Source organism: Cibotium barometz, chromosome 40 (assembly GCF_041138505.1).
Source record: "Cibotium barometz isolate CiBa-2024 chromosome 40, ASM4113850v1, whole genome shotgun sequence".
Taxonomy (NCBI): domain Eukaryota; kingdom Viridiplantae; phylum Streptophyta; class Polypodiopsida; order Cyatheales; family Cibotiaceae; genus Cibotium; species Cibotium barometz.
This window is the reverse complement of record NC_141085.1, coordinates 22,381,786-22,402,027: the sequence shown is the minus strand read 5'-3', so window position 1 is coordinate 22,402,027 and position 20,242 is coordinate 22,381,786. Positions and strand designations below refer to the sequence as shown.

Here is a 20,242-nt window from a genome sequence, read left to right as displayed (position 1 = left end):
TTTGTGAAGAAAGGCAAGAGTTCAAAGCTTGTATATGTGTCGTGATTGATGAGAATATGAGATATGGAGCTTGGTTTGAGTTGTTTCGATTGTCTTTGTTGTTGAGATAGAGCAAATGTGAAGGTATATCTGACGTCCTGAAAGTCAGAGCTGTCTCATAATTAAAGCAGCCATCTTCTGTTGAGAGAATACAGTTAGATAGGGTTAGAAGAGTGGCTACTACAGGCAGCTGTGTCTAGGGGGTCAGTTGATGAGGTAAAAGGGTTGTTTTGATCTTTTTGGATTCAAGGGAAGTTATTTTGAGTTGAGCATGACAAATAGAAGTCAGATAGGGTTGTGGGCAAATTGGTCATTTTGGATCAGCTACCACCTATGAGTTCATTGTGATCAGTTGGATGTCTATAAAGTTGTATCTTTGTGTGGTTTGAGTGTTTAGAGGGTTTAGAGGACTCAGGGCTAAGAAAGTTTGCTCGAGTTGAGTTAGCCGTCTGCAATCAGCAAATCAACGGTTAGATCAATCCATAGTAAGTCAGCTATGGGTAGCAACAAAGAGTCTTTGAAGTCATATCTTCATGAAATTAAGGTAGCCTAAGGGTTAGGAGGATTCGACGGACAAGTAAGAGAAAGTCTATGATCCAGATAAGGCTTCTGAGTCGGTTGGTTTTGCCTCCGAAGGCCGAAACAATATCCGTTAAGACCATTTTGATTAATGTCGGCAGAAGGTATGTAGAGCTTAAGAGGATGTTCAGCATTGCTCTAGGGTTGAGAGATTGAGGCTTGATGGACCAAGGGGACAAAAAGAGAGCAAGGAGGATGCATATTGGGATCGGATTCTGGGTCAGTCATCCAAGCTAGTTTATAGCAGCCAGGGCAGACTAGTGTCAGCAGGGCGTCAGCAAAGGAGAACTAACAAGTTCTAAGAAGTCCATGGTCTAGTGTTTGTAGTTGGCTGACGTTGGACGACATTCTGGAGGTCAGGCGGACATGTTTCTATCTAGAACTTGCTAGCAGGCATCTGTTCTAGACTATTATCAAAATTTGATCACTTCTACATGAGTTGGGAGAGATTTAGGTCAGCTAGGGTGGTCAGTTGATCACTTCTACATGAGTTGGGAGAGATTTAGGTCAGCTGGGGTCAGTTGAGGCGTTTAGGCTAAAGATTAGAAGTCTTGGTGGTTTGATCTGACCGGGGAGGACATTTGGTGGTTTGATCTGACCGGGGAGGACATTTGGAGGTAACAACCAAGTCGAATTGAAGGGGTAGAGGTGTTCATTTGGGTTAGCTAGGTTAGAGGTTAGAGTCTAAGCTGATTGGTGCCTTTTGAGCTGGGATCCTAGTGTCCCCAAGTTCTGATCCTTATACGTTTTCCTCTTGTGTGTCTGTGGTGGTGTTATAGAGGCCATCACCCAACCACCACACAACGCTTTGGTTCTGGCATTCCCAATAGTCCACACTTGTCCATGAGAAACCACAAGAACAACTACCCAAGCATGCTAGGTTTTTTCTTGGGTGTAGGGCTGAAATTTGAAGGCCTACCTTAACCTTTAGTTTCAAGGCCTACCTTCAAAATATATATGTTTATGTTTATTTTTTTTCCCCAAAATAATGGACTTCTTTTGCAACCCTATTTCAAGGTTTGAACGAGGTTACGGGTAATAAGTGATTTTTTAAAAGTCAAGACAACAAAGCTAGCTGGATGACAACGTAACAATGTTCGATAAAAAGTATTTTCCCAAAAATAAAAAACAAAAAATTTGTGAAATTATTTATTAAAAAAATATTGAAATCTTGAAGGTTTTTGTTCTATAACTTCTCAAAACCTGTACCTTCAAGTTTTAAATTTGAAGGTATTTTTCAAAATATGCACATCGAAGGTATTTTTCAAAATATGCACATCGTGACCATGCTCTGTTGTTTGAGAGCCCATGGCTCAAACCATGATGGTCTGTAGAGCTCAAGAATGATTGGAGGATACCTTCAACCCTAATTGCGCTTCTCAACCAGGGTCTATTCTACATGTTGTAAAGATGGTGATTGGTGCCTGACAGAGCTTCGGGCAAGCTTACTGTGCTGCTGCACATGGGTTTCTTACATCGCCTGCTCAAATCAAACCCTCTCAGGACATCATCATCATCAGTGGTGGCGGCGGCGGCGGCGGCGGCGTCGTCATCATCATCATCAGCAACAGCAACTACTGCTACTGCTACTGCTACTGCTACTGCATTTTGTGGCACTGTCGCATCTGCGCTGCCCTTACAGCCCATCTGGAGAGCTCACAGTGTGCCAAGCTTTGAAAGCAGATGTGTGGAAATACAGTCCGCTTTGAAAAGCTATGCAGCCCTCCAGGGACAGATGGCTTCAAGTGGTTCTGAATGCTCTTCCAACCTGCCAGATCATATGTTGGATAGTTATGTTGATGTGGAATCATGCAAGTATTTTTCCAAACCTGCAGTTCCAAAGAACGTATCACTTAGATGTGGGCGTCATTGCACTGGTGACCTTCACCAGCACTGCACTTGGCCATTCACCAAAAAATGCCTGATGCACAGTCTCAGGTTCGACCTTCATCGACTCAACATCTGGAACCACAGAAGCTTATGTGCATTGGCTTCACAAGCTGTCGAAAGGCAGGCAGGGGGCTCTTGTACTTTAGAAGCATTGGAAATGCACACAGCAGGATCACAAAAAGCTGAAATGCCTGCTAACAAGGTATGTATGGGAGATAGAAGTGTATCAAGTCATAATGCACTGATTGCGAAAGAAACCGATGCAAAGTGTAAGGCAAGTGGTAGAGTAGGAGATAAGCTGGATGAATCAAAAGCAAAACTGGCACAGGGAGAGGCTTTGGAAGCCCTGGAAGCTTTGTTAATGCAAATGGAGGCGTCTGCTGGTGCTAGTGACCCTAGAATAGGTGCAACATGTTTGAGGCTAGCCCAATTGTGTGACTCTGCAGATGAGGAGCCAGAAAAAATTCTCTCATATGGGCAAAGAGCATTGAAGGTTTTTGGATCTTTTGAAGCGTCCTGGGAATGTGCATCATGCCTGCATGTGATAAGCTATGCCTACTTCAAGATGAACGAGTTCAAGGAGGCGGTGGTGCATCTAGAGCAGTCAGCCATGGTTTTAAAGAAATTGGGGGCAACAGTCAGCGAGCAGGATAGAAGGACCCTGAAGCATGCAGTTGAAACTCTTCTGGGGCAAGCCAAGATGTCTCTTGGAAGGCATCACGAAGCGCTAACTCATTTTCAGGAAGCTATCGCAATAAACGAGAAATTACTGGAGCCAGGGAACCCTGACCTTGCAGCATCCTATCTGCAAGCAGCACAGGCATATAAGGAAGCAAAGGATCCTGATGAAGCAATATGCCTGTGTTTCAAAGCACTGCCAATTTATACTAACTATTATGGTGCAAGTTCTTCTCAAGTAGCGGACGTACGCAGACTCATGTCAGTAGTCTACTTTGACCTTGAGGAGTTTGAAGATGCTCTCTCTGAGTATGAAATAGTTAGGCCCATTCTAGAGAGTTTAGGGAAGTCTGAAGAGGTGGCATCTCTGGATCTGGCCTCAGTGGAATCTTTCTTTCAGCTTGAAAAGTACGATGAAGCCATTGCGAAACTGAAAGAGGTTGTTAAAGACACTGCTGACACAAGCCCCTCTCATGGTAATGCTTTGGTTATGCTTGCAAGAGCCTATGCACTTTTGAAAAGGGACAAGAGTGTTGCTAAGTATTGCAAGAAGGCCTTAGATGTGCTGAAAAAACAAAATTTGTCTGTAGACACAGGAACAAGCTTGGTAAGCCTAGCTTTGGTTCATCAGCGACAGCAGGAGTATGAGCAAGCCATCGAAATTTATAAGAGGGCCCTAGAAAGCTTTAACCAGTGCCCCAAGCACCAAGCAGCTGCAGCTGCAGCAGATATTGAAGGCCAAATAGGCTTCCTGCTCCTTCACGTGGAGGAAGTTGATGAAGCTTTGCCATATCTAGAGAGCTCTGTTGCAAAAAAGAAGAGTGTACATGGGCCAGAAAGCGAGGAGGTACTGGATGTTTACAACCATCTTGGGGTTGCATACTCACAAGTAGGGAAGCTTGATGAAGCTTTGGAGCAGTTTGAAGCTGCCAAGATAGTATTATCTAAAAACTTCACAGGGGTTGATTCACTCACAATATCAATTTACAACAACCTTGCAAATATGTACAGTGTTTTTGGCAGGTAAGTGGGCACATGCTCATGTGTGTATTCTTTTTTTTTTTTGGTTCCTGTGCTTGTCATATTGCATTATGTAAGATTGATAGCTTTAGTTTTGTAAAAACTCTTCAAAGTCTTGCTTTGCATGCTTTTCTCCTCCTCGAAGGAAAATGAGAGAGAAAGGGAGTGGCTTCCGTTTGCACAGGCGGTCCTTGGAGGGGGACTACACCTAAAAGATGGTGTGGGGAAAGGAAACCTTGCCTCAATAATTTTACCAAAATGCAGCTGAAACGGTTAAGTACATGACCTAGTCTCAATCATAGTTGTTTGCATTCGTCGCATTCGTGCATTCGCGCATTCGCATATGAGTTTACAAAGTTTGCTAAAGAATGCTTCAACGTTGGAAAGAGTTGCATTCGTGACCTTATAACGTATGCATAAAATCATGAAACTTATGATTAGATTACTAGTGAATGAGGAACAAAGAGGCACCATTGCACAAATTGAGATCTACAACTTTGACTAATACAAAATTACAGATAAAAAAAGCCCGTCAATTACACTTTTTTCCCCCTTTTGGCCATTATTTTGTCCACTGCTAATTTTTTTAAAATAAAAAAAAGCCAAGTTTACAAACTTTGCAAACTCCAAGAATACAACAAACGTTTGCAAACCCCTGCAAACGTGAATGTTTGCAACTATGGGACTCTCAATGGAGGAAGACGAGAAGAAAAAACAACAGATGGGGACAGAGAGGGGCTCTTCCTCGTTGGGCAGGCCGCTCTCGGAGGAAGGCTATCTCATACAAGGGCTTGGGGGGGGGGGTGCGTGCGGGGGGGACAACCAAATAGGTGGCGTGTAATGCCAGGTAACCTCGTTGTCTCTAACCGTGAGGAAAGGACCGTTGCTCTAGATCCGCAGAAAACCCCTGGTGTTCCACATGCGGTTAGAACCGCCTTGCAGCTTCTCCCACTGGCCATGGAGGGTGTGAATGATGTCCGTCCATATGCTCTGGATGGACTTGGTGAGTGGCGGGGTAGTGCCCTCTATGGTCTCGCTGCAGCGAGCACGCGAAATGTACCATGCTGCAATACTACTAATGATCTCCCACCTCAGATAGGTGCTTGTGGTAACTCCTCCCTTGTGGGATTGCTGAAAACGAGGCTGTCGTGATACTGCGGTGAGAGAGGAGAAGGGTGAGGCCCTCTCCCGTCTCCTCATATGCTAGGGCCGATGTTGACTCAGAGGCCTAGGCTACCACCCCCTAGGTAATGGTGTGCGCTGTGGGCATAAGCTTGGTCCATGGTGAAGATACTGAGGATCCACCGCTAGACTTGTTGTTCCTTGGGACAGTCCCAAAGGGAATGATGCTGTGACTTGTTAGAATATTGTGCATCTCTTTGTGGTGTGGGAACATGGCCTTTTATTGGCGCATATGTATTTTCACGTTTTACTGTAGTCGTGGGCTGATTTAAGCTTGTCGGCCAGCTTCATCATGCAGGTGGCCAGCTACATGGCCTCCTTTATAAAGGCCGCCTCTCTCATTACCTGAATTCAATCCATTCACAAGCACATTGTAATGCTCATCTGCTGGCTATTGCCATTGTAAGCCTCTTGCTAATCAATAAGGTGATCTTGTCTACAATCTCTCTCTCTCTCTCTCTCTCTCTCTCTCTCTCTCTCTCTCTCTCTTTGTCTATGCTTCCGCTTGTGCATACTCCAACATAGTATCAGACGCCTAGGTACTTGGCCACCATCATTTGCGTTTTTTGATCCCCTCCTTCCTCCTGCGTTTTGGTGCTTCTTCTGCGTTCTCAGTGGCTGCGTTTTCTTCGGGAGAAGCTGCTGCATTTTCTATGCCTCTCCTTTATCAGCGTTTCTGACTGTTTTGCTGCTGTCCAGCCTCTTTTCTCTCTCAGATTTCAGAGGGGGGTGTTTGGTCCTCGTGCCTAGCTCCATTGGAAAGTAGTCGTGGAGTGTTGAGATTTGTGTTTTTTGCGGTGTTCGTTGTTGCTGTGGATATGGCTCCCCCCTGAATGAACAAGGAGGACAGGTTGGATGGAACCAACTATGCTCATTGAAAGGTGAATATGTGGATCTGGTTTATTCATAAGAGTCTAAGGGAGATTGTTCAGGGCAGTGAGAAGAAGCCCGAGCATCCTCAAAACTCGAGGCGTTGGACCTAGGTTCAAGAGGATGAATTCCTTGCGGAATTACCAGACTGGGAGGATCGTGATTCGAAGGCACACTCGGTGCTTGTGCAGACCATTACATGCTTGTGTGGACCGTTACGAAGGAGGTTTCACTGACCGTGCAGTTCGATGCATCCGTTTTTAATGAAGGCCAAGGTTATTGTAACCGCTCCCTCTATAGGAGGCCTACAAATTGGAAGATAAAATACACATATTTTAGATCACTTAACTAATACAAACAATGGACAATACTTGCAACATTAAAATTGAAAATGACAAAGAACACTTGACACCAACATTGGGGCTGGAAAGCTCCCCCCCCCCTCAATACAGTTGTATTTCTTGGAGTATTTATATGTATAAGTGTTCACGGGCCCATAGCTAGATTTCTCCATAACAAGGAGTGAGTACAATTGGTAAACAATAAGAATTGGTCGATGAAGAATCAGTTGTCGGAGTAGACCAAGTCACAGGCAGTCTCCCACCTTCACTGGGTGAACACCTGCCCTCACTGGTCTTCCGGGACCGTGCGCCAACAGGCACGCTTGTACTAATGCCTGGCAAGGTGAAACACCGCTGAGGGAGTAATACCTGGTGCTCCCAAGTCAGCTTTGATCCTAGTTTTCCTCATACCCAAATGACCTTCAATGGCTCCTCAAAATGTGAGGGCGCGGTCAGGGTAATCATAGGAAAAGTCACCATTCCGGTGGCCTTACTTGGTGAAGGCAACGGGGTGATGCTTGCCTGACAAGACTTGTAAAAACAACATTTAATTTTAATAATATTTGAATCTAAAAATACAAAAATAAGTACCTGACAAGGATTCAAATTCAGATCTCAAGAGAGAAGTTCATCCCCTTTTCTAATGCACTCCAATACTGTAGGCAGGTACAAGAGCTGTAGCAGATACTGGGTAGCAGGTGGGTATAAAGGACTGCACATGGATACATCAGTAGTAGGTACAGTCGGGTACAAGTTGTAGGTACAGTCGAGTACAGAGTATGTAGGTATAGTTGGGTACAGGCTGTAGGTACAGTTGGGTACATGCTGTAGGTACAATCGAGTACATGCTGTAGGTATAGTTGTGTACAAGCTGTAGGTACGGTCAGGTACAGTTTTCCAGAGGTGGCAGCCAGGCAGGTTGGAGGAGATGGATTCAGTGCAGCCAACGGTTTCAACCATCCGGGCGGGTACAGGGCTGCCTACTTTCCATCAACCACCCACGTGTGTAGGGGAAAAAATATTTCCCATGCAATATATATTGTAAATATTATTATTATTAAACCTTAATAAAGTTGGGCACCTACACTAAATCAAGTGCCTAGTCAATGTTTTAAATGTGTGTAAACACCCAACCTTATAAACATTAAGGTTTACATTACTTAATGGATTTTACATTGGAAAAGGCCAAAAAGGGTAATACTTACCACATGTTCACACGCCACACCAACTTGTCAGCAGACAACACACCTACGGTACACTGGGGGTGTCATCGTCCAGTGTACTAGCACGACATAGCAGGCAAACACACGAAAACAAGTCATGCGAAAACAAGTTTATGCATGCAAACATAAATGCATGTGCACATGTAATGGACGAAATCTCCCTTTTATGAAACTTGTACAAGGATTTCTTGTCAGGCACAAAATTGGCGTGACAGAAATGTGAAGTCCTGGTTTTCCTATGGAGTGACAGTCCCATAGGCAAAACACAAGTCCTGGCAACGAGCCTTCCTATGGAGTGATAATCCCATAGACAAGGTCGGCACAAATATCAGTCCTACCATGGAGTGACAGTCCCATGGATAAGACGCAATCCTGGTCATACAAGGGTGGCAACAAACATGCTCCCGTCCATATGGCACAATGCTGGTCACACACGAGTGGCACAAAACTGGTTCCCTTTTATGTGACACTAGATGACTGATCCTTTCACATGAGGCACTGGCCTGGCCACATGTGAACATGGTACAAATCTGGCCGCTCTATGGAGTGACAATCCCATAGAAGTGGCTCTAGAAATGGAGATGGACCAAATGGTGACATCCCCCCTGGCTTCTAAATAGTTGACCTCAATTGAAAAGCCTCATGATAGGCTTGCAAAAGCTGCAGGTAATCAGTAAAATAATCCTCATCTATCCACTTTGCATCAATGGGTAAGTAGTTCTTAAATTTCACAAGGTATCTCCTGGAAAGCTTTCCATGTGGTAGCTTTCTCTCCTTGTGAAATACAATCTGCTCTCGCTGGAGGATACCCACAAGCTCATCAATCTCGAGCGGATCTTCTGTGACAGGCTCTTCCGGATCTGGCCCCACATACTTCCGTAAAAGACTCACGTGAAAAGCATTGTGAATCTTCCAATGATTGGGTAAAGCAAGCCTATAAGACACTTCATTGATCTTGTCGATCACTTTGAAGGGTCCATAGTATCGAGTAGAAAGCTCGGGATATGATCCCTCTCGTTCTAGCCTCTTCCGAAGCCTAGCTTTCTCAAATTTCAGCAATACCCAATCACCTTCCTTGACTTGCATGTCCCTTCTATGCGTGTTGGCAGTCGTCTTATGCTTGTCTTGTGACCTTGCAATGGCTGTCTACACTTGAGCAAAGGCTACATCCAAGTCACGCACATACTCATCGGCTGCAAAAATCTCATCCTTTGTACGAAGGATGGGTGGCAAGATTACTCTACCATAAATAATCTCAAACGGGGCCTTTCTCATGGAGGCATGTACTGTGTTTTTGTAGGCAAACTCTACAAGTGGAAGATACTTCTCCCAGGCACTCTTTTGATTTGCCACATAACACTTTAACAAATCCAACACAGCAGAATTTGCAGCCTCACTTTGACCATCGGTTTGGGGGTGATAAGTAGATGAGAACTCAAGCTTAGTGCCCATGTTATCAAATAAAGCCCTCCAAAAGAGGCTCGTAGTCTTGGGATCTCTATCCCCAACAATGGACTTAGGTATACCATGATGCTTGAATATGTGAGCAAGGAAAAGCTTCACCATATGATCAACTTTAATGGTTTTCTTGACGGGAAAAAAGTGAGCTTGCTTGCTAAACCTATCAACTATGGTCCAAATAGCATTATTCCCATGTTGGGATCTAGGCAAATCCATAATGAATTCCATAGTAATGCTTTCCCATGGCTGCGAGGGAATAGGCAAAGGCTGAAGCAAACCTGGAGCTTTTTGCCTATCAAATTTCATCTTTTGGTAAGTAATACATACGCGTACATAAGACTCAATGTCTTTACGCATGTTTGGCCAAAAGAAATATCGTTCTATCATGCGTGTCGTAAGTAAAATACCTCTATGACCAGCATAAGGTGGAGCGTGACATTCCTCCATGTCACATGCACTCTGCACTGTAGTGCATGGTGACAAGCTGGCTCATCATCATCAGTGCAACATTGTACAGTATTAGTAGCTTTTAGGATGATAATTGTCGTACGCCGTGACTCCATTGTAATCCTCAGTCTAGAATAAGTCAGGCACGAGCTACGTAGGTCATTCTCAGCCTACAGTCAGTCAGTCAGTCAGTCCAAGTCCCTTAACCCACTTGAAGAGACGCATTCATGCATGTAGAGTCAATAGAAACCTTAGGGTTTGCATTAGAAAGCACTGTGCATATTGCATATCATTCATCCATTGCATCTAGACCATTGCAGAACCCCTCAGATATCATCTAGTATTTATTAGAATATTTATTAGGATTTATCTGGTATTTTTTTCACAATTTCCAGCATTTATACACCATTTATCAGTCGTGTTGTAACACGGGGAAGCTCTGGGGGTCTTCTTTTAGCCCTAAACACCACTGAGAACATGCTGATGCAAAAACGCAGACAGAAGGGAGAGTAGAGAGAGAGAGATAGCTGGAAAGTCCATATATTCATATGGTACAAAAAGGTACCCAGTCTACAGCCCTAGGCTGTCTCATATAAAAGGTGGAATACACCAAAATCTGTCCTACTCTAAGGACCCAACTCAAAAGGAGTTGAATGATCTACTCAAGGAGCACATGTGCCCTTTTATAGCCCCTTTGGACACTTGGAGAACTGGCCGACTGCTGGTCGGCCAGCTGACTGGACATTAAATCGTATATATTGATGCGCCTGCAGCAGCTGATAGCATCCTTGCTACAACCGGTTCTCCTGTGTGCAGCCGACAGCCCCTTTGGTACAGTTGACAGGATATCCTTCTCCCCTTCATGCACGACAGCATCCTCTTCATGTCCTCCTCCTAGTCCACTACTGCCACATCTGCACTTTGTGCTCAAAATCCTAGCTCTAATCTGTTTTTCTGGTTGCCCCTTTAGGATTAGTTCCGGGGTATGTCTATGGGCAAGCATGCACATGACACGTGTAGCATTTATTATGCAGTCGGCCAGCATCTAGTGCCAACCGACCAGCCTCAGGGTAGTATAAATAGGAGTGCTTTGCTCATTCATTCATATCATCTCATATATCAGAAGTTAGCCTCAAGCACTTCAGCGTTTCAGTCTTCAGCCCATAGTTCACTTCAGCAACCTGCGTTTTGGAGAAGCGTGTCATCCTACAGCCCTAGGAGCATCAACACATGTGCATGCAACCCTCCATCAGCAAAACGCAGCAGTCTACAGCATTCAGCCATCAGTAAACCTTGCGTTTTCTACATACAAACAGTTTTCAGCATTCATCTCTTCATCGTTTTGCTACAGCCAATTGGTGAAGGTAAAACTTAGCATTCATACATAGCCTAGAACAGTCCCAAACAGCCCCTATCTCAGCCTCAGATTTGCAGCCCTTCCTCATTCCATTGGGAACAGTGCATAGGCTCGAGATTGGACATCATTGGTGCTTCTACAGCCGTGTACAGTTCAGCCCGACTCTGGTCTTCAGAGATCTTGCGTTTGGCTTATTGTCAGTCACACCGTCAGTCTCTTCAAAGTAATAAAGCAAATACTATTCCGGTAATGGGATAGGGGGCCCTTCAATGGGTAATTCGGGACCCCATACGGTGTACAGTTTCCATCTCTCTCTCTCTCTCTCTCAATCTCTTAAAGTTTGATGTCTTAAAGTGGATTGCTAAACTTGCGAAACTCAGGATACAGAAGATGGTGTGAGTATTTGTGTGACAGGATCCTCAATTACGAATACTTCTGCTGCATGTTACATTGGTATCAGATTTAGCTTGTCCACACACACCGTATCCTAGCGTGAGGGCATCCTTGGATGGTCAGATTGCGTTCCGGCACGACCACCGACTTCAGCATCATGTCTACATAGGAGAGTACCCATCAGCCGGAAGAAGTGCGTCTCCAACTCTTGGAGGCAACAGCAGCACGTCCTCCTCCGCCTCTAGCAACCCCCGACTACATCTCCCTCTTCTTTCAGATCGAACAACAAAGAAGAGAAGACGAGGACAGATGGAGAGAAGAAAAAGCACAAGCAGAAGCAGAAGCAAGAAAACAACAAGAAAAAGCAAATAGATAGGATTATGAGGAAGCCCAACGCAAGATCAAAGAAGACCAGCAGTAGGCTGAACTCACCGCTCGGGAGCACGTGAAAGAATGGCTGTAAAACAGAAAAAACAGCAAATAGATCTTGCAAAGAAGCACATGTGCAAAAGAACTGAAGTAGAAAACTTGTTATCTGCTGAAGTAGAGCATGAGGGCTTCCCGTAGGTGCATACAACCAACAACAATGGCTGAATAATGAAGTGCTAATGATGCAAACCCAAGCCACCTATTTATAGGTTGGACAAGAGCTGGTCGGCCAGTATAAAAACAGTGGGCTGGCCGACTATGCAAAAAATACTAAAATAATGTCTAAAAAATAGACAAAAATAGGAGAAAAATATCTAAAATAAGATGAATGCATGGCCTCATAAATCTGGCCAGATACAGCATGAAATATGCACATATATGCCCAATCTGGAGATGATAATGCCAACACCTCCTCTTCAGCGCCAGATGGGCGGACTGACTCTAGCACGCTGAAGAAAGACCTCCAAAGAGTCTAAAGGAACAACCTCCTCATAAAAGGCACAAAGCTCGCGAAGATATGGTACATCTGAATATCGAGAAGGTCTTCGGAAGAAGCCATGAGAAGATCGAGAAGATATCGAAGACGAAACAATAGGATCAATCTGAAGAGAGAAGCCCTCAGGAGATGGAACCATAGATGGTACCTCCTCCGCACATGCAACAAGTATCGGGACCGAAGTAGACTCCTCCTCTGAAGAAGAAGGAAATGAAACAACCATTGGAACAAACTGATCATCAGTGATAGCAGAAGTTGCCAGGTTCAAAGTAGGGATAGGCTCCAAGATAGTGGAAGATGCCTCCTCTGAAACATAGGAAGGAGAAGCAACTGCCAAAGTAGGAAGCTCGAGAATATGTGAGGATATCTCGGCAAAATCATCCACGTGCCCAATAGAAGAACCACTATCCTCCTCTGAAAGAGACGAGAGAAAATCTGCAATAATAGCATCAGCATGAAACAACACAAGGGAAGGGAGATACTCATCCAAAGGGATTAGAGGAACTGATAAGGTCTCTATCAGAAACTCTTGTAAATAATCCTCTGTTGCGGATAGGGCATTGACTTCTGAATCAGAAGTCTCCTCTGTGACCACCAGGATGGACTCATCCTGCTCCTGCGAAGATGAAAGAACAGGGGGATCATAGCCAGCAAGAAAAGCCATCTTAGCATGAGACTTCGTACCCTCCTCTGTCGTTGGCAAAGTATCTGAACCATCTGTCGTGGGTGAAGTGTCTGCGCTATCGGAGGAGGACTCCTGTTTTGCTTTAGCTTTGGCTTTAGCTTTGCGGGAAGCAGCCTGTCTGGCAAAACATTTGGCCTTAGAATGACCAAGTCGGCCACAAAACTCACAAGATTCCTTCATCCTGGAACCCTTGTTGCTGTCAGAATCGTCGTCGTCAGAAGATGACTTTGTGGTGACTTTCCGCTTGTTGTTGGAGTTCCCTTTTCCGCCTTTGCCTTTGTCCTTGCCCTTGTTAGAGGCAACAAAAGTAGACTCTAACTTGCCTTTTCCGCGAAGCATGCACTTGTCGTGGAGATAACTCACGACTTCCTCAAAAGGGGGGAGAGGTTCACGGAAATAGATGTGATCTTTGAAAGAGTCAAAGGATGATGGCAACTTACCAAGCAGTTTATGGATCGGGTTGTTGATTGAGCTCCCATACTCCTCAAGCTACCTCTTGATCCTTGTGAATTCCCCAATCTTATCAATGATATTATCTAAGTCACTGATGGCAATCTTCTCAAGATCCGCCTCCAACTTAGCAATCTTCACGGAAGATACTCTCCCGAACCTCCTCTGAATCTCCTTCCACATTTGACTGGCATCACTCCGAGAAGATATGAATTGTGCCTGGATAGATGGTGTCATACAATGGATGATGATGAGACGGGCCCGTGCATCCAGAACTCCACGAAACGCGGGATCCACCAAGTGAGGAGTGGTGACAGAGGGCCACACACCTGCTCCTTCAAGAAGCAATTGCGTATAAAACGACCAAGTATGGTAGTTGGTAGTAGTCAGCTTCATGGAATCACTCACTTGAGGGGGTGAATAGGATGGCACATAGTGGATTTCGTGCCACGGCCATAGCACTCTGGCTATCAGTGAGAATGGTGGTGGGTGTCTGCTGACACTCACGAAGATCAGCCAATAATCTTCTCAACCATACACAATCTACTGTAGCTGTGAAGACTGCCCTGTGCTCAGCCTCACAAGTAGATGTGGCAATAGTGGGTTGCTTTTTACTCAACCAAGATATGCATGAACTGCCAAGAAAAAAACAATTCCCACTGGTGGATTGCCTGGTATAATAATCACCAGCCCAATCTGAATCACTGTATGCATAAAGCTGCAAGCTGCCCCCCCCCCCCCGGGATAGAACAAACCAAGATCGAGGGTACCCTGAAGATAACGAAAAATGCGTTTGACTGCTTGTTGCCAATGCTTTGTGCCTGGGCTGTGCATGAATTTGCTCAACAAAGACACCCCAAAAGATATGTCTGGCCTCGTGTTACACAACTAAATGAGACATCCCACTGCTTGGCTGTAAATGCCGGCCTCAAAAGGCTCTCCAATATCATGCATAGTAAGCCATACACCTGGTTCTACCGGAGTAGAAATGGGCTTACATTCATCCATGTGAAACCTTTTATGCAAACTTTTTATGTACTTAGTTTGCTGCATAACAATGCCATCATCTGTATGCATAAACTGTATGCCGAGATAGTAGTGTAAAGGCCCCAAATCTGACATATCAAATTCAGCTTTCAAATCAGCTTTGAAATCTGAAATTTGTGCTTTGCTAGTACCTATAATGAGCATGTCATCTACATACACGATGACTATGAGAATATCGGCATTGGTTTTCTTCACATACAATGTGCTTTCAACTGGACTATTCACATAACCTTGGCTGGTTAGATGAGCATGTATTTTATCATACCAAGCTCTTGGAGCTTGCTTTAACCCATACAATGCTTTGTGTAACCTGCATACTTTATGTTCCTCACCAGGAACTACAAAATCAATGGGCTGATTTACATATACTTCCTCATGTAAATCCCCATTTAAGAGTACAGTTTTGATGTCCAATTGATGCACTTTCCATTCTTTATGTGCAGCTAATGCAATCATTGATCTTATTGTGGTCATTCTCGAAGTAGGAGCAAAAGTCTCTTCATAATCTATTCCCTTTTGTTGGGAGTAGCCTTTATCCACAAGTCTTGCTTTGTACCTGTCAATAGTACCATCAGACTTTCTTTTGACTTCGTACACCCACTTTGTTCCAATGACATGCTTGCCTTTAGGCAATTCCACAAGATCCCAAGTATTATTCTTCATGATATAAGAGATTTCATCTTGCATAGCTTGCACCCAATGCTCATTCTCATGTGCTTCTTCATAAGAAGAAGGCTCTTCTGAATCAAAGAGACCACCCATGGCTAATGCAGACTCCCCACCACGATGTATATTCAATGCATGGCTGGAACTAGCCCTTGTTCTACCTGTGAGTGGAGCTACAAGTTTGCTTTCTCGCAAAGTTTTCAGCAACCATCTTGGCACTGACTTGGCTGTGTCTATGGCTGTTTGCTCTTCCCTGACAAGATCTTCCACTTCTTCCATAGAAGGGGGCTGAATGGTTGGCTGTTCCACATGTTCTACATGAGGATTTTCTTGTGTAAGGGCTGGCTGATCTGAATCTCCCCTTATTGCAATGGGTAATAGTCCATCAAACATGTCCTGTATGCCTGTATCATTACTTTTATACAAGCTGTACATGGGCTGTTCTCAATTTGCAGCAAATACCACATCTCTATTGACAAAAATCCTTCGTGTTGTTGGATTATAAAGACGGTATCCTTTGCTCTCATTGTTGTAGCCCACAAAAATGCATTTCATTGCTTTGTCATCTAGCTTTGTTCGGAGTTGTTCTGGCACATGTGCATATGCCAAACACCCAAATGTACGCATATAATCCACTGTTGGTTTTCGGCTATACCAAGCCTCAAATGGTGTTATGGTTTTCAAAGCTTTTGTTGGACACCTGTTCAACACATGAGTTGCACACATTATAGCTTCCATCCAAAAATTGTGAGACAACTTTTGTGCTTTCACCATGCATCTTGCCATCTCCATGAGAGATCTATTTTTCCTTTCAGCTACACCATTTTGCTGCGGTGTATAAGGCACAGTACATTGGTGTTTGATGCCCTTTTGAAGCATATAATCCTTGAATGCATTTGACATGTATTCTCCACCTCTATCTGAGCGGAGTGTTTGGACTTTACATCCACACATATTTTCAGCCATTGCTACAAAGTGTCGAAAGCATGTAAACACATCTGCTTTCGCTTTCAAGGGGTAAACCCAAGCAAACATGGAGTAGTCATCAATGAATGTGACGAAGTAAAGATGCCCCCCTATGGATGGTGTCCGCATTGGACCACATACATCACTATGTATGAGCTGTAATTTACTTTCAGCTCTAACAGCTACATCTTTGGGGAATGGTTTTCGTTGCATCTTTCCCAAAATACACCCCTCACATACATGTCTTGGTGGAGACTCAAGAGGCGGCATATTATCAATCATATGATGCTTCTGCAAAAGCATCAAACTCTGAAAATTTACATGCCCAAAACGAGCATGCCATAGCTTTGCATCATGCATAGCAGGAGTGTGGGCAGCCACTGTATTTGCATCATAAGTACGCTTGTCATAGCTGTCCAGCTTATACAAGCCTTTGTATCGTGTTCCAAAAGTGACTATTTTATAACCCTTTGATGGGTCTTTTACCAAACACTTCCCATCTTCAAATTCAACCTTTAAACCTTGGTCGTTTATGGCTGAGACGGAGAGCAGATTTTTCTTTATCCCTGGAACATACAATACATTTTTCATACATATATTGGCACCATTGGCTGCAATAAGTATGACATTGCCAATTCCCTTTACTGGATATGTGGTATGATCTGCACATGATACAGTGCGGCCATTTGAAGCATAAACCAAGTGTTGAAATACATCTTTGCATGAAGTGATGTGGCTCGAAGCACCACTATCAAAATACCATGATACATCCTGTCTGTCAGATGCAATGCAAGACATATCATTGTCTGAAGCACTTGGTGTGCCACTAGTGCATGTGACCACTTGTCTGTCAGATGCAATGCAAGACATATCATTGTCTGAAGCACTTGGTGTGCCACTAGTGCATGTGACCAAAAAAGTGTACTCTTCCTGGATTACATTAGCTGATTGCTGTGCTTTGTCATCAGAAGAGTCTGCTACTGCATTGCCTGCTTCTTTCCTTTTCTCTTTTTTTTGCAATCCGCTTCCTACATTTACTGATGTAGTGTGCAGGCTTATGGTAGTAGTGACATTTGCCCTTCTTTTTGGGCTTGTTTGCATCCCCTTTGTCAGACTTTTCTCACCACCAGAAGAGGGCTGTCCATGACCAGCCTTGCTAGACTGTTGTCCCCCATGCTTAAAGCTCTTTGCTTTACCTTTATCCTTGGCTGTAAATGTCTTGTCTCCACCACGGTTGCTCGCTAAGTTTGCTCTTGTTTGCTCTTCCTGCAAGAGTAAACCCACCAGCTCTTCAAAAGTGACGGGATCACCACCTCGTCTCATTGAGAGGTTGAGAGAGGTGTGAAAGCCCAAGTAGGAAGGTGGTAAAGAATGAAGAGTGTTGGTGACCAGCTGTCTGTCTGGGATAACCTCATCAATGTTGAGCAATTGTTCCTGCAAATCTTTCACTTTGGTGAGATGATCTGCCATGGAATCACCCTCATCCATAGAAAGAAGATCCAATTGCCTCTCCCTGATACATTGCCTCCAATGTGTCCCATGTAAGCTTCGATGTCTTGCAAGAACGAATGTGCGGAATAATAGTCCTTTTCACTGAAAGGGCTATCAATGACATGGCCTGTGCATCCCTAGAGTCCCATCTCTTCTGCTCTTGTGTGGGAGCAGGTTCTACATCAGGAGCTCTTTGAGCACCTCCCCTTTGAGGCGTGGCTGGCTGTATGGTAAGTGGGCGTGTATCATCACCACACACGATGCCCCAAGGCCCTTTGGCTACCAGCAAATTACGGATCATGAAACTCCAGAGGGAGTAGTTAGATCCATCCAACTTGTCCTCTTGGGTTAGCACACCAAATACATCTGTAGCATTTTGAGCCATTTCAACAAAATATACCTGCAAGCAAACCAAGCACCAATGTGCATTGCCAGGCAACCAAATGTCCTGTGCAAATGTTTGCCTGCAAATTGAAGCAAGTGTAAACCTGCACCAAATTGTCCAATTACACACAATGTACATACGCGACAAATCACAACTGTAATGCCCAATTACATGCTCCAATATGAAAAGCCCCAATTTTTATGCACTCCAATCGCTTCAATGTGCATTTAATTGGCCAATTTTCACAAAAGCCCTAAATTTCTGCACAGCTGAAAGAGGCTCAATTTGCTGATTTTGACCTCAATTTGAAAAACCCCCAAATTGCAAGCAAAGCAACATGTCCAATTTTTCAGTTTGGCCTCAAATTGAGAAATCCCCCAAATTGCCTGAACCCTGTACCACCTGCAACTTTTCTTTGAATCTGACTTGCATTGAAGTGTCTGCAAAAAGTGTATTTTCATGTGAACAAAATTTTGTCCAAAAAGTACGTGCAGTACGGATGGCAATGATGTGTAATGAAGGCGACAGCCGGGGGTGTTGCTGGGCATGTGAACCAATGGATGGAGGCACTAGGCGCTGAGCTGCGATGGCTACGGGTTGTAGACGGCCAGTGACGAAAAGCAAGGACAAGGGCCGGAGGTGGAGATGGGTGTAGGAGTGCCGGCTGTGCTGGGCGGAGGTGGCTGCCTGCGCACTAACAGCACCGGCTGGGAGCGGTGTGCGCACACTAACAGCACCGGTTGGGAGCGGCGGCGGCCGAAGGAGCTGGGCGGAACGGGCTGCGGAGGAGATGCGAGGAGTAGCGCCGCCTGTTGGAGCCGCTTGAGACGGGAGGCACCGCCCGTGGGCTGAGCGGCGGTTGTTCGGTGCCCACTAGTGCCGCCGGTCCTGGGTGGCAGGGGTGACCAAGCCTGGCGGATGGAAGGTGGTCCGTCGACGGAAATTCGCCAGTGACGGACAAAACTGAGAGATGGAAGCTAAGATTGCTGCAGATTTTTCAGGGGCAGAAATCCAGGGTCAGCTCCCAGCTCTGATACCAATTGTTGGTGTTGGACTCACACACTCACACACACAAACCTGCACATTAGGGTTAGGTGCAGGATAGAGAAGCTCACACACAGAAATGAGAGAGAGAGAGAGAGAGAGCCAAAAGTGTGGTAGCCACAAAATGCAAGTCAACCCTTGCATGTGTGCCACATCCATATAATATAGAAGTACAAAATATTATATGTAGAGTGTCCTTTCACACTTGATATCCAAGGGGAAAAACCTTCTTCATGATCTCCTCTTGTTGTGCAACACTCACATGATATGTGGGTTTGTTAGGTGGTGAACTACCTGGCACAAGATCTATGCGATGATCCTCGGGTCTCTCAGGAGGTAGCTCTCATGGCAATGCATCGGCAAAACAATCTGTATAAGCATTAAGAAAATTCAGCCTTTCTTGAGTCAATACAACTACATTCACATTACTTTGTTCAATTTTGTCATGAACAAAAAATAAGTACGCGGAAAGACTCTTTTTTATTGCCTTATTAATTTGGATGTGTGTAATATGCAGCGGAAGTCTTCGTATTGGAGGATCCTGTCACACAAATGCTCACACTGTCTGCTGTATCCTGAGTTTCGTGAGTTTAGCAATCCACTTTAATACTTCAAACTTTAAAGATATATGAGAGAGAGATATGAGAACTGTACACCAGATTGGGTCCCAAATTACCCACTGAAGGGCCCCCTATCCCGATAACGAGATAGTATTTGCTTTATTACTTTAGAGAGAATGACTGTGGACTATAGATAAGCCAAACGCAAGATCTCGGAGGATCGAAAGCTTGGCTGAAATGTACACGGCTGTAGAAACATCCCAATGAACTGATCTCGAGCCTATGCACTCTTCCAAAGGGCATGAGGAAGGGCTGGACACCTGAGGCTGAGAAAGGACTGCGGTGGACTGTTCTAAGCTATGTAAATATGCTGTAAATGCTTATGAATGATATGTTACCTTCACTAGATGACTGCAGCATGTATGGATGATGCACAGAGGGCAGAATACTGGATAGAAACGCAGACTGTAGACTGAAACGCAATGCTGGAAATTGCTGCAGATCTGCAAACGCAGGACTGAACTGTCTAGAATACTTGCTGGC

General features: G+C 44.6%; 1 protein-coding gene across 2 annotated transcripts in view; it reads left to right on the top strand.

Moving 5' to 3' along the window:
* Window positions 1-1,825: 1,825 nt before the first annotated feature.
* LOC147615323 (uncharacterized) overlaps window positions 1,826-20,242 on the top strand; it is a 75,491-nt gene continuing 57,074 nt past the window's right edge. Inside the window, exons 1-2 of one of the 2 annotated variants that reach the window (XM_086779403.1) lie at window positions 1,845-3,662; window positions 3,777-4,209. In XM_086779403.1, coding sequence (XP_086635529.1) covers window positions 2,081-3,662; window positions 3,777-4,209 — 2,015 coding nt within the window. In that variant the 5' untranslated portion in view covers window positions 1,845-2,080. Of the gene's footprint in view, window positions 4,210-20,242 lie in introns of both variants that reach the window. The other variant, XM_086779402.1, reaches the window with a different exon arrangement.